At 49.5% G+C, this 12884-nt stretch overlaps 1 protein-coding gene across 10 annotated transcripts in view; it reads left to right on the forward strand.

Annotated features, from left to right (window-relative positions):
* Positions 1 to 10705: 10705 nt before the first annotated feature.
* Positions 10706 to 12884, forward strand: part of NRXN3 (neurexin 3) — a 1648091-nt gene continuing 1645912 nt past the window's right edge. For all 10 annotated transcript variants that reach the window (XM_057543493.1, XM_057543494.1, XM_057543495.1 and 7 more), the window contains exon 1: positions 10706 to 11695. In XM_057543493.1, coding sequence (XP_057399476.1) covers positions 10987 to 11695 — 709 coding nt within the window. In that variant the 5' untranslated portion in view covers positions 10706 to 10986. The remainder of the gene's footprint in view (positions 11696 to 12884) is intronic.

Below are 12884 nucleotides of genomic sequence, written 5' to 3' on the forward strand. Positions count from 1 at the left end.
TCTGACCCAGAAGTCTCTCCCTTGAATTCTTCTAACTTCCATTTGCTTCCTCACCTTAGTTGGGTCAGCAAACATTTATCTCAGCAAACATTTATCTATGACTCACTGTGTGCCAGGCACCATACCCACATTCCTGCAAAGCTTGTAAGCTGCTAATAACTTGCCCTGATCTGGGAGAGTCCCAAGAGTGCCCCCTAGCTGTGTCTTTTCCTTGCCACTGTCTTCCTTTCTTCTCTTTCTCCCTCACATGTTTATGCCTCTCTGCAGGACAGACTATGAGGGTTGGTAACAATTTATAGTCTGTGGGAATTGGCAGTGGGGACAGTGGACAGTGGGATCTGGGGGTGTTGCAGCAGGTGCGGTCTTTGGGTCACTGTGCCCTGCCCAGGCCTCCTCAGCCACTGACAGGGATGCTCATCTGACAAAAACACTTTTCTGATTTAGATCCCTTTCCTCTGGCCACCTCCCTCTCTCAGGCGATGACTTCCTGGGAAGGGTCGGCGCTAAGGTCTGGTTGTTTCGTGGCAGTACCTGCATCTCCTTTTCAATTGCTAGGCAACAGATAGGATGGGAAGATATGGAGACACACAGTTTCCCCACAAAGATGGAAGGCGAGAAGACTGGAGAGTGCTGACTGGTACCCCAAAGCTATTTTAGAAAGAGGAGACACTGGAGTGGAGATCTGGAGGAGAAGGAGTGGAACGTGAGAAGGTTTAGGGAAGGGCAGTCCAGGCAGTGGGAACAGCACATGCAAAGGCTCTGAGGTTGAACTGTACTTGGTGAATTCTGCAAACTCCAAGGAGGCAGCATGTCTGAGGCCCAGTGAGTAAGGAGATGAGAAGTAGTAGATGAGATTGGAGAGGTGGCCTGGGGGCCAGACCATGTAGGGTCTTGTAGACCACAGGGAGGATGTTGGATTTCATTCTGAGTATGTAGAGAAATTATTGGAGGATTTTGAATAAGGAAATAATGACTTCCATTTTAAAAGGTCACTCTGACTACTGTGTAGAAGATAGCCCATAAGGGGCAAGGATGGAAGCAGGGAGACCTGTTAGGAGGCTGGTACATGGTCTGGGGAGAGGGAATCATTGGTATAGTTAAATTGATCAGAGTGTAGCCAGAGTGCTCCCCTTTGAGATCTTGGCTCTCTGGGCCAAGACTGGAATGTCCTGACACAGAGTCAGGGAACCCTGGGCAGCCTGAGTGTGGAGAAGAGGAGATGGCAGAGCCACGGCATGGATTTTGGAGCCAGACCTGGTTTTGCCCCTTATTAACTGTGTGACTTTGGGAAAATTATTTGATCTCTTGGGGGTCTCAGTTTACTCATCTATAAAATGGGAATAATAGTAGTTACTACTTCTTAGAGTCTAAGATACTTGGTGTACGCCTTGCACAGAGTGAGTGTGACAGGAGTGCTTGCTGTGACCGCAGCTGCTCTTTGATAAGATGTGTGTGCTGGGAGAACAGTGTGGCTTTCCAGAATCATGGGAGGACCAAGTTGCCATTGCCTCGGTCCTGAACACACTGATCAGCTCTGCCTCCTTCTTAGAGGCTGTCCTTAGCCTGCCCCAGACCCCCAGGCTCAGCCCACACCCCCATTGTAATCCTTCCTAGAGATGGCATTCCCTGGCCCTGCCCTCACATGCTCGTCTACCCTCAGCCATCGCATCACACTGCAGGAAGCGTAGTTTGCACCTCACACCTCCAAAGTGCACCCCACAGATGGGCTGTGTCAGGCCCTGCGTTTGCCCCGTAATGAAGCTGGGGACTCACTGGTCTGGGTCTGCACATCTCGAGTCTGTCCAGAGCCTCTTTCTGCTTTACCCCTGTCAGCTCTGGCACCACTTGCTTTGTTAATGGAGAATTTGTCGAGTAATGGGAATAATTAGCACAGTGGGGGCCTTACTGTGCCCTGGAAAGAGAACAGAGAGAGCCATCCCAGCAGCCCCAGACATGATTGCTGGGCAGGCTTATTTTCTCTTGTCTGCATCTCTCTCTGCATCTCTTGCATGTTTGATTTTTTTCTCTTTGTGTAGAGAGAGTTGGCTAGGAGAAAAGACCCGTAAATTGCACTCTTTCTGGGCTGCTGCTGCGAAAGCTGGATAAGATTGTCTTCATGAACTGAATAATTTCCCTCTCCCCTTACCTCAGTTAGGCGAAAGATCAGCTGAGCATCTAGCTGATTTTCCCCTCCCTTTCTCTTCCCCGTTTCCTCCCCGCATCCAGCCCTCCCCTCTCCCCTTCTCCCTGTCCCCTCATGTAAAGAACTCACTGACTCTCAATTGAATCCTTTTTAATGGTCCCAAGAGGCGAGGATCTTGAAGGGTGATTATCTTCACTATAAATTATTAACTCTCCCAGCAGCCAGATGGCTTCCCAGCCCATGGCTTGGAACTCCGGGCTGGGAGGCCCGCTGTCTGGGAGAGGAGGGGACGGGGAAGGGAGGAGGATGAATGAGGGAATGACCACAGCCTCTTGAGTTCCTAGCTGTACCTGGGTTGCTGGGGAGCCTGTCGGCACCTTGCAAGGCCTGAGTTCTGTGGTCTGTGGGGAAGAGTTTGTCGTGGTTGCGTTTTGCCCACTAGAAAACTCAGGACACCCTTAGGATGGAGTAAAAGTGAGAGGAGGGGCAGAGACTAATGCCATGAGTTGCTTTTAGTATGAACCTTAAAGGATTGTCAGGCATGGTAAGAAGGCATGATTATTACCTTACGTTGGGTAGTCTTTTACCTCCTTAGGTGTTCACGACATCCTGGAAGGTGTATTCATTGTTCTCCCTAATTTACAAGAGAAGAAATAAAAATTGGATAGATCATAAAGTTTCCCATAAGGTCACTTGACCCATAGTTAGTGGAAAGCCAGAGCCTCGTTCTGACTCCGGTCTAGCGGTCTTTTCCCCACAGCAGACTTTTCCTCAGTTGCCTGTGCCTTGTATCCTTCAAGTTTCCATGGAAGTTCCCCCTCCACTGAGAATTCTTCCCTGACCACACTGAGCCAGAGTCATCTTTTGTTCTTCTGGACTCTATTGCACTTCATGCAAAGACCCATTTAGTACTGGACATGCAACACCAAAGGGTTTCCAGTCTCTTCTGGGATATCTCCAGTGACAGGGTAGCCCACTTCATTTGAAGGTGGTCTGTGTGTAAGATAAAGACACAGATACTCTTTCTAGAACTTCCGTTCACTAGACAGAAATTCTGTCCTTGAGAGAACCTGTGGGATCTCCCTTCCAATTTAATCAGGCCCCTGAAGATACTGTTCTTGCTACTGTCGAGTTGCCTCTGTACATCCAAACACCCCTGTACCTCCAAAGGTTCCTCACATGAAGACTCAGGTGTGACTCTTACCATTGTCTGTGTCATTGGGATGAAGTTTAAAAGATGTCCATCTGTCCATGTTACTCTCCCCGAGCAGGCCAGTTGAGGCACCAACATCAGCCATGCTGCTAGGAGGAAATACAAGCATCAAGGGCAAGTAACAGCAGCAGCAGCAGTGGTAGCTAGCATTCACTTGGTACTTATCTGTGCCGAGCACTGCTCTCTAAGGGCTTTACCCTTATTAAGTGCCCTTCCGTGATAACTCACTATTAACTCCATTTTACAGATGAGGCAGCTGAGGCTCAGAGAGGGTAAGTGACTTGCTCCAGGTTACACAGGTAGCCAGTGGTACATCTGGGATTTGCACTCAGGAGATCTGGCTCCAGAGCCCATGGGTTTAACCTCCTTGAAATGGGCACTTACTCTAATGCCTGTGTTCTGTTTGGACCTTAGAGACTGACACAGGGAGGGGGAAGGGTAAGCTGGGACGAAGTGAGAGAGTGACATGGACATATATACACCACCAAATGTAAAACAGATAGCTAGTGGGAAGCAGCCACATAGCACAGGGAGATCAGCTCCGTGCTTTGTGACCACCTAGAGGGGTGGGATAGGGAGGGTGGGAGGGAGACGCAAGAGGGAGGGGATATGGGGATATATGTATATGTATAGCTGATTCACTTTGTTATAAAGCAGAAACTAACACACCATTGTAAAGCAATTATACTCCAATAAAGATGTTAAAAAAAAAAAGAATATGTGCTCTTCTATGAGACGCATCCATGTGGCTGTCTGGACATGAAGACCAATCATTCTCAATGCTGTGTGGCATTTTGCATAAAACAATTTACTATTCCATTCTACCGCAGATGGACATTTGGTTATTTTCTAGGTTTTGGCTATTATGACTAATGTTGTTATGAAGATTTTTGTGCATGTCTTGGGTTGGACATATATAAGCATTTCTGTTGGCATATACCTAGGAGGGGAATTATGGAGTCATGGGACAAAGATATTCAGCTTTAGTAGCTATTGCCATGCAATTTTCCAAAAGTAGTTGTACCTCTGTGCATTTTAAAAGTTAATAAAGTCCCAAAGTACCCTATGAGATAGGTATTATCATTCTCTCTCTCTCTCTCTCAGATGAATCAAAGACTCAGAGAGTTGCCCAAGGCTAAATAGCTATAGTAATGACAGTCTGGGTTTAAATCCAGCCCTGCCTGATGCCAAAGCCCATGCTCTTCATCCCTACCCTGAACTACTTTCATATCTCGGAGAGAATTCATGCCTTCACCCTCCCCCCGACCCCGCCTGCAGTAGAGCCTTTGCTGTTGAGTTAAGATAGAGAGTACTGAGTGTGAGGGGCTGCCCTAGTGGTGTAGTGTCAGGAGGGGCATAGTTTAGTTGACAGAGTGAATCTCCAAGGCTGTTGTGCAAGGATGGGCCTGCAGCCCCCTCCAAAGCACCTGGGGGTACAGCATGCCCAGGGACATGGGCAAGCGGGGTGTAGAGCATTGGGGGTGGGGGTGAGACATCTGACATGTCTCTCAAGTCACAGGGAGTCCTGCCAGGTATGAGTGGCCATATGAAATGAAAGCTTCTGTTGATGTGTCAATGACGGTATTTTTTTAAGGTCTAGTGTTAGGAGTGTATCAGTCAGGACTCTTGGTCACAACCCAACTAAAACTTACTTAAGCAAGGAGAAAAAAGAAAGTTTTGATTCATGTAATGTAAGTCCCGGGATCCATTGGGCTTCAGGTCTGGCTACATTTAGGTGCTAAAACATCACTAGAAATCCATCTCTATCCATCTCTCGGCTCTACTTCTTTGTTGTCTTCATTATTAGACAAGATTGTCTTGAATAGTAACAATGGTATCTCTCATCAATTCTGGATTTCACTATAGTTGTTTGACAATGAGGTAAAAAAAGAGGGCCCTTCTCCCAATAATTCCAGAAAAAGTTCCAGAGTAAGCTCCAGTTTGACTCAGTTTGGGTGACAGACCCATCCTTGAACTAATCACTATGGCAGGAGATTGGAATGTCCTAATTGGCTAAATTGGGTCACAAGATCTGGGGTTGGGATGAACCCCACCTAAATGACCTGGACTCAGATTGGTGGTGAAAATCATTTTACCTTCAAAGGGGGGCAAGGGGTATGGTGAAAGGGAGGCAAGTAGAACCAACAGAGAGCCATTATAGGGACTTTCTGGTCCTGATGAGGGACATAAGAAGGATGCTGATGAGAAGTTCCAGAGCAGGGGTCCCCAAACCCTGGGCCACAGACCAGTACCGGTCTGTGGCCTGTTAGGAACCAGGCCGCACAGCAGGAGGTGAGCGGCGGGCCGGCGATCGAAGCTTCATCTGTATTTACAGCCGCTCCCTTCTCTCGCATTACCGCCTGACCTCCGCTTCCTGTCAGATGGGGGGCAGCATTAGATTCTCTTAGGAGAGAACCCTACTGTGAACTGCGCATGCGAGGGATCTTGGTTGCGCGCTCCTTATGAGAATCTAAGGCCTGATGATCTGAGGTGGAGCTGAGGCGGTGACGCTAGCGCTGGGGAGCGGCTGCAAATACAGATTATCATCAGCAGAGAGGTTCGACTGCACAGAGACCATAATAAATCAGTTGCTGGCAGACTCATATCAAAACCCTATCAGTGAGTGGCAAGTGACAATTAAGCTGCATCTTACGGAGTAGACTGGACATAAGCAACACACTTTGGGTGTCACTGTCTCCCATCACCCCCAGATGGGACCATCTAGTTGCAGGAGGACAAGCTCAGGGCTCCCACTGATTCTGCATTATGGTGAGTTGTATAATTATTTCATTACATATTACAATGTAATAATAACAGAAATAAAGTGCACAATAAATGTAATGCGTTTGAATCATCCCAAAACCATCCCCCCTGCCCCGGTCCGTGGAAAAATTGTCTTCCACGAAACCAGTCCCTGGTGCCAAAAGGTTAGGGACCGCTGCTCTAGAGGCAGAACGGGCAAGCCCAGTCTGAGGCACTGAGCACAGCAATCATCGTGCCTACCCACTGAGCGTGGTTCTAGACACAGGCCCCACTTCCCTCTGAGTCTGTCAAGGGGACAGAGGAGCTGTAGGGAGGGAGGTGGAAGGGCACATGGCAGCCAGATCTCCTGAGCTGTGCCGATGGCAAACAGCCCATGTGTCGGAGGTGTGTGAGGGCCCCGCTGCCTCCTAAGCAGCTGGATCGTGAGACGTTTGCAAAGATGTGAACCCCCCCATAAGAAGTATGCCATTTAATAATTATGTAAATTAGCTGGCAATTAGATAATGTCACTCACTTTCCCTCTCCTGCTGGATTCTCACACAGTAGACAAGCATTCTGAGCTTCTGCACCAGTCCGGGCCCTCCCTGTGGGCACTGGAGCCAACCACCTGCACGTGCGGCTGCCTGGGTCCTCCTGTGGCTCAGGGGAGGGTAGCAGTTGGCCTACGCGGTAGAGAGGGCTCCCGGGCTCCCATTTCCCATTTCTTGAGCCTCGCACAGCCCTGCCAGAGGGTTAGAGGAGGCCAAAGGGTAAATGCCTGGGGCAGCTGGCTCGAGGCCTGTGATATTAAATGCAAGGTCACCTCTAGCTTTTGGCTGGGCCACTGTGGCAACTTTCTAGAGGCCACGGGAATGTCCACAGTCCAAGAAAGAAATGGAAGGGCTTTAGGAGAGAATGTGGGCGGACCATAGAGTGTCGAGTCTAGATTAACCCAATTCTGGTGTTACCAGTCCTGAAATCAGATTCTACCTGGCGCCTGTGGGAGAGAAAGCTTGGTTTTCCTCGGTTAGCCTTTTTGACTCCCCAAGATGCAGGCAGGGGAATGTCAGTATCTCCAGTGCTGGTCCGGGCTGGAGGGGAGGACTGCTGATCTGATGAAGGGGGCTCAGCAGGCGGGATAGCGTGGTCACCCCAAAGCAGGCTGGGTAAATTCCCAAGATCCTCCTCACAGCACGTGGTCCTGGGCGGCTTAGTTCTTAACTCGTGGGTTACCCCAGATCACTAGACATGTGCTGCTTTGTCCTGAGGGGTCATGTGAGGTGGGCATCCAGGGAAGTGTGGAGGCTCAGGACTGCCGTCGTTGTACAAAGCGGGGTGGTGTGGAGGCCACCGCGTGGGACAGAAGTCAATGATCCTCAGCAATGCTCTTCAGCTTGTGTTTTTCCTGTTCATTCTTCCTGGACATGTTTCCTGAGCTCCCGCTCCATGCCAAGGCCCTGTGGCAGCACCAGGGTGAAGCAGTCTGTGCCCCCAGGGAGCTTCCCACGGAGCTTCCGGTGCCTGGACTCTTTATTGCTCTGCTTTATGTCTCTAAAGTACACTTTCCCCCACTGCTTTGTGATGCCCCTGAAGGCGAGAACCATGTCTTCCTCTGCTTAGATCCAGGAGTGGCTGGAAAAAATCGGAGCTCAGTACATAGTTAGATTGAATTGAGCAAGTCATTTAATCTCTGCAGACACATAAGAGACTTGCAGGGGCCCAGAGGTGAGCTGACATCTAGACCAGTCTGAAAGCTTCTGGAGCTATCCACTTAGAGGGATTCCCATTTCCCTGCTCATCCATCTCCCTGAGCCCTCCATCTGAATGTCCTTGCCTCCCACTGCGGGTCCCGCTGGCTTTAGCCGTCTGAGCCTGGGCCTTGCTTGAGCTGGACCCGTTGGTCTAAACGGGCCGGACAGGGAGTGCAGAGGGGTGTGCAGCAGTCAGGGTGGCGTCACTGAGGAAACACCTGCCCAAGCCTCTGGGGCTCACACACCGTGGGCTCCATCACATACCACGTGATTGTTACATTCCCAGCTCATTAATATTTCCTGGCTTGGGATACTCCTTTGGAGAGGCTTGTGCTTCGTGCTCACGCCTGCCTTGCTCCCCACTCTTCTAAATCAGATGCAGGATAGGGGGAGGGGACAGGGGAGCTGCTGTCCTCGGAGCACATTCCCTGAAAGTGACCCCTTTTCAAAAATTTGATGAAAAAAATATGTAGATGTGGCAGATGTTAGGACCAGAAGAAGCCCTCTTTGGGGACAAGCATCTCCTCTCTCCCCTGGGATGTTGCCTTTTGCCTTGCTTGGCATAACTCGCCTCGTACAACGATCACGTTCTTAGAGACTAGGTCATCACTCATTCTCTAGCTGCCTGATACCCACCTCTGGCTTCCTGTCTTCCACTGACTCCACTCCAATAGCACCAGCCTCCTTGCTGTTCTTCAAACATACCAGCCTGCTCCAGGCTTAAGGCCTTTGCACTGACTACTACTTCTGGAACATTCTTCCCAGATATTTATGTGGCTAATTCTCTCACCCTCTTTGAAGACTTCCTTAAATCTCATCTTCTCAGACTCTGATTTGTGATGTTTGCCTATTTCCGTGGTGTAAATATTCCTAGCATAGTTGATTTCATGCTACCAAAGTGTCATCAACCAGCTCAAAAAGTTCTGAAATTTTAATGGTTGGTTCTCACATTCCGCATGAGTTGGCACCTCCACACTGCTGTGCCCATGTTCTAGTAAGCATCCCTTGCCCCCCTGGAGGTGCCCATGCCACACTTTGGGAAACACTGCATGGACAAGACCTTTTATACAGCAGAGGCTTTCCTTATGATGGGTTTAATCAGCTTCTTTTTGGTTAGGCTTGCTTGTTCAGGGGAAATAGGTGTTTGTTCCTACTTAAGGGACAGTGTTTTCCTCTTCAAAGCAGGGGTAATAACTAGCTTTGCTAATGTGGTCATCATAAAAATAGTGGACAGTGGTCTGACAGAGACCATGGTGAATTATCAAACATGCCTATTAATAGGCAGCAACTTGCATAGCTCTTGGAAATTGCACTCATTGCTCTCATGTGAACACAGAAGTCTCCACTCAGCTGTGTGGCCAGAGTCTGCTTTCAGAAACCAGATCACCCCCTTGACTGGGTGCTGGTGCATTTCCAATCAGTATAAAACACGCATAATATGCTCTAGGTCTGTGACATTCCTTAACTGTTCATTTGTTGTCCATTCTGCAGTTTTTTTAATCAAAAAAATGTGTTTTCATATGCTATCCCCACTTCACAGACATATGCACACTCACACGTACAGACACTTCTTCTCGTCCCTTCCTACCTAGAAATAAGGAAGGAAAGAAGGTAGTGTTTATTGTTCACCTACTATGTATGTAGCCTCATGCTAGAATCTTCCAATACATGATCTCATTGAATCTTCTCTCCAACCTTGGAAAAAGTCTTTTATTTTCTCTACTTTATAAATGAGAAAATAGAAACTCAAATAGATTAAGACATTTTCTCAAAGTTCCACATACAAGAACTAGGATTCACTCAGCCTTATTTTTTTTTAAGGCTCTAAGCACATATTTTTTTCAATAAGACCTTTTCCCCCAACATTTAGTTAAGAGATGAGTGTTTGTGCTCATTACTCACCTTCTAATTTATTTTCACTGATTCCTATCAATATTTCTCTCAAAAATTTAAAGGTGAGGGTCTGTCTTAGGGTGCCTACACCAAACACTCGGCTGTCAAATTGAAAAAGAAGAATCTAAAAAAAAACAATGTCATTTTCATGTTCATGTCTTTTAATAGGTAAACGAGTTAAAATTGTATGTGTGTATTTGAGTGTATAAAATGTTAGCACTTACCTTAAAAATAAATTTGTCTAGGTGAACCTGTGATATGAATATTGTAAAGATGTACTGATATGGCTTTGGGGGGTTTATACTATTTTTGCACACGGAAAAACTGAGTGCATCATTAGGAACTGAGCTTGGGGTCCTGATGTGGCTCTGGAAGAACCCGGGCCCTCCCTTCTGTTTGAAGCACCAAGCACTGTGGGAATCATGAGAATAGCCTGGCTCACAGTCAGCACTCCATCAATATTTGTGAAATGGGATGCAGTCTTTTCCTGACACGTGGCCCTAATCTTTGTTTCCTTCTCCCCCACCCTCCCCTTCATCCTGCAGGTCTTTTCTCCGGAGTCCTGGGAGGCAGGTTATGGGCAGGACTGCCTCTGGCCTGCACCATGAAGCCTGAGCCTGCTTCCGCTCTGCCCCGGGCCCTGCTCTGCCTGAACACTCAGCTTCCGGCTGCTCCCTTCCCCGCAGCCCCCTGCTGCTAGGAGGTAGACCTTCAGGACTGTTCCTCGGCCTGTTTCTACCTTTCACCTGACTCACCTCACTGCTTGCTCCTCCTCCATCACGGCCCCCCTGACCCCAGCCCTCTCCCCGGCCTCCCTGGCTGGGGTGTTTGGGGGTCCATTGGGAGGACGGCATTGTTGAAGGCTTCCACCCACCGTGCACTTTCTCCTCCTTGAATCAAGGCCTCCGGATCCACATGGATAGCTGAGATCTTTTCTCGGAGAAAGGCACTTTGCTTCTCACTCTGCACCCTCACTTTCTCCACCTGATTGTCCTCCTCTACTGCTGCCCTGTCTTTCCCCTCTTTATTGAATTTCTCGCTCGTGTGCCCATCTGCGGCTGTCTTGTTCACTTTCCTCCTTCCTCCCGCTCTTGATCTTTGTGCGTGTGCCTCCTTCCCCTGGTGTGTTCTCTGTCCCCCACCCATCTCCTCTTCCTCTCTCCCTTCCACTGCAAAGGGGGATTTTCCCCCGAGGGCTGCTCTCTGCCTGTGTGCCCCTCCGGGGCTTGATCCCGGCAGCCACGATGAGCTTCACCGTGCACTCGGTTTTCTTCACCCTGAAGGTGAGCGTCCTGCTGGGGTCCCTGCTGGGGCTCTGCCTGGGCCTTGAGTTCATGGGCCTTCCTAACCAGTGGGCACGCTACCTCCGCTGGGATGCCAGCACGCGCAGTGACCTGAGCTTCCAGTTCAAGACCAATGTTTCCACGGGGCTGCTCCTCTACCTGGATGATGGCGGCGTTTGTGACTTCCTCTGCCTGTCCCTGGTGGATGGCCATGTGCAGCTCCGCTTCAGCATGGACTGTGCCGAGACCGCCGTGCTGTCCAGCAAACAGGTGAACGACAGCAGCTGGCACTTTCTCATGGTGAGCCGTGACCGCCTGCGTACTGTGCTGGTGATTGATGGTGAGGGCCAGTCTGGGGAGCTGCAGCCCCAGCGGCCCTACATGGATGTGGTCAGTGACTTGTTCCTCGGCGGAGTCCCCGCAGACATACGACCTTCTGCCCTGACCCTTGATGGAGTACAGGCCATGGCCGGCTTCAAGGGATTAATCCTGGATCTCAAGTATGGCAACTCAGAGCCTCAGCTTCTGGGGAGCCAGGGGGTCCAGTTGGATGCCGAGGGACCCTGCGGTGAGCGTCCCTGTGAAAATGGTGGGATCTGCTTTCTCCTGGATGGCCACCCCACCTGTGACTGTTCTACCACCGGCTATGGTGGCAAGCTCTGCTCAGAAGGTAAGGCCCTCTTCCCTATCCCTCTATTGCTAGAGGCCCACCCACTGGGTTGGGTAAGGACCAAGACCCCTGACGGAAACCAGCTCTGTCATTGAAGTGCATCTTTAGCTGCATGTCAGATTATTGCGTCCCTTTCCCTGAGGAGGTGGTAGAAATCCTTTGCTTGCTCTCAGTGGAAAATCCATCAGAACTCAGCAGCAGAGAATCCTGACTACTCAACCATGGGCTCCTTACGCAAATATTTGGCTGTACTCAAAAAGCAAGATAGAGTAGACTACAGGATGTGTGTCCCAGCTGAGTTCCTTCCACTGCAGTGCAGCTTAGCAGGATGAGCCCAAGGTGAGAAGTCAGATAGAAATGGGCAAAGTGGTTATCTCTGTCCCTCCTGATCCCTTGAGAATTGGGCCCTTGGGGATAGACGGGAAACTCCCCATCACTTCTTCCTTATCGTCCCTAACATAAGGGATGTCTGTGCAGAGAAGAATGAGGGCAGATGGACTGCAGGTCCACACTTGGCCCTGCTGTAAATCCAGCCCTTCAGCTGTGCCCCTCCTCCTGCAATATTACGGAAGGTGTCTACCAGGCGGACAGGGCATCTGGGGATGGGACTTCTCGCCTCCTTGTTCCAGCACTAGGATTTTCCATGTGTGGTTCCTCTTTCCTGTCCTCTCCTCTCCTGGTGCAAGAAGGCACAGACAGGAGCACTGTCCAGCCAAGCCCCCAAGGGAGCTGGCAATACTCAGCATGGCCTTGGAGAACCTCCCAAGTTCAACTACAACTTCCCAGGGAGAGGGAAGGAGGGATTTATGCCCAGGGACTTAGGCTGCCCTCACCTTTTTCACCAAATTCTTACTATTTGGGATTAGGAGGAAAGTGGTCTAGACTTTACTTTGACAAATACTTAGATTCCAGCTTCCTGGACTCACTAAAGGCCTAGATTTCAATACCTGTTGAAGTGACAAAGTGACCATATGGGTATGTGTGTTGGGAGGTTGGGATGAGGAAGAGGCAAGGAAGTTACATTTCCTCCTCTCCTTTTTGCGTTAAGCCCTCTATTTGTTTAGAGATGTTTGTGTCACCATCATCCCATGCTGGTCTCTTCATGGAGGTGGTGGAATGTGGTTCTCAGCCTTGGTAGCCCGTTAAGATCACCTGGGGGAATTAAAAGACTCTCAGGCCACACCCCAGA

The sequence above is a fragment of the Balaenoptera acutorostrata genome, chromosome 3 (assembly GCF_949987535.1).
Source record: "Balaenoptera acutorostrata chromosome 3, mBalAcu1.1, whole genome shotgun sequence".
NCBI lineage: Eukaryota > Metazoa > Chordata > Mammalia > Artiodactyla > Balaenopteridae > Balaenoptera > Balaenoptera acutorostrata.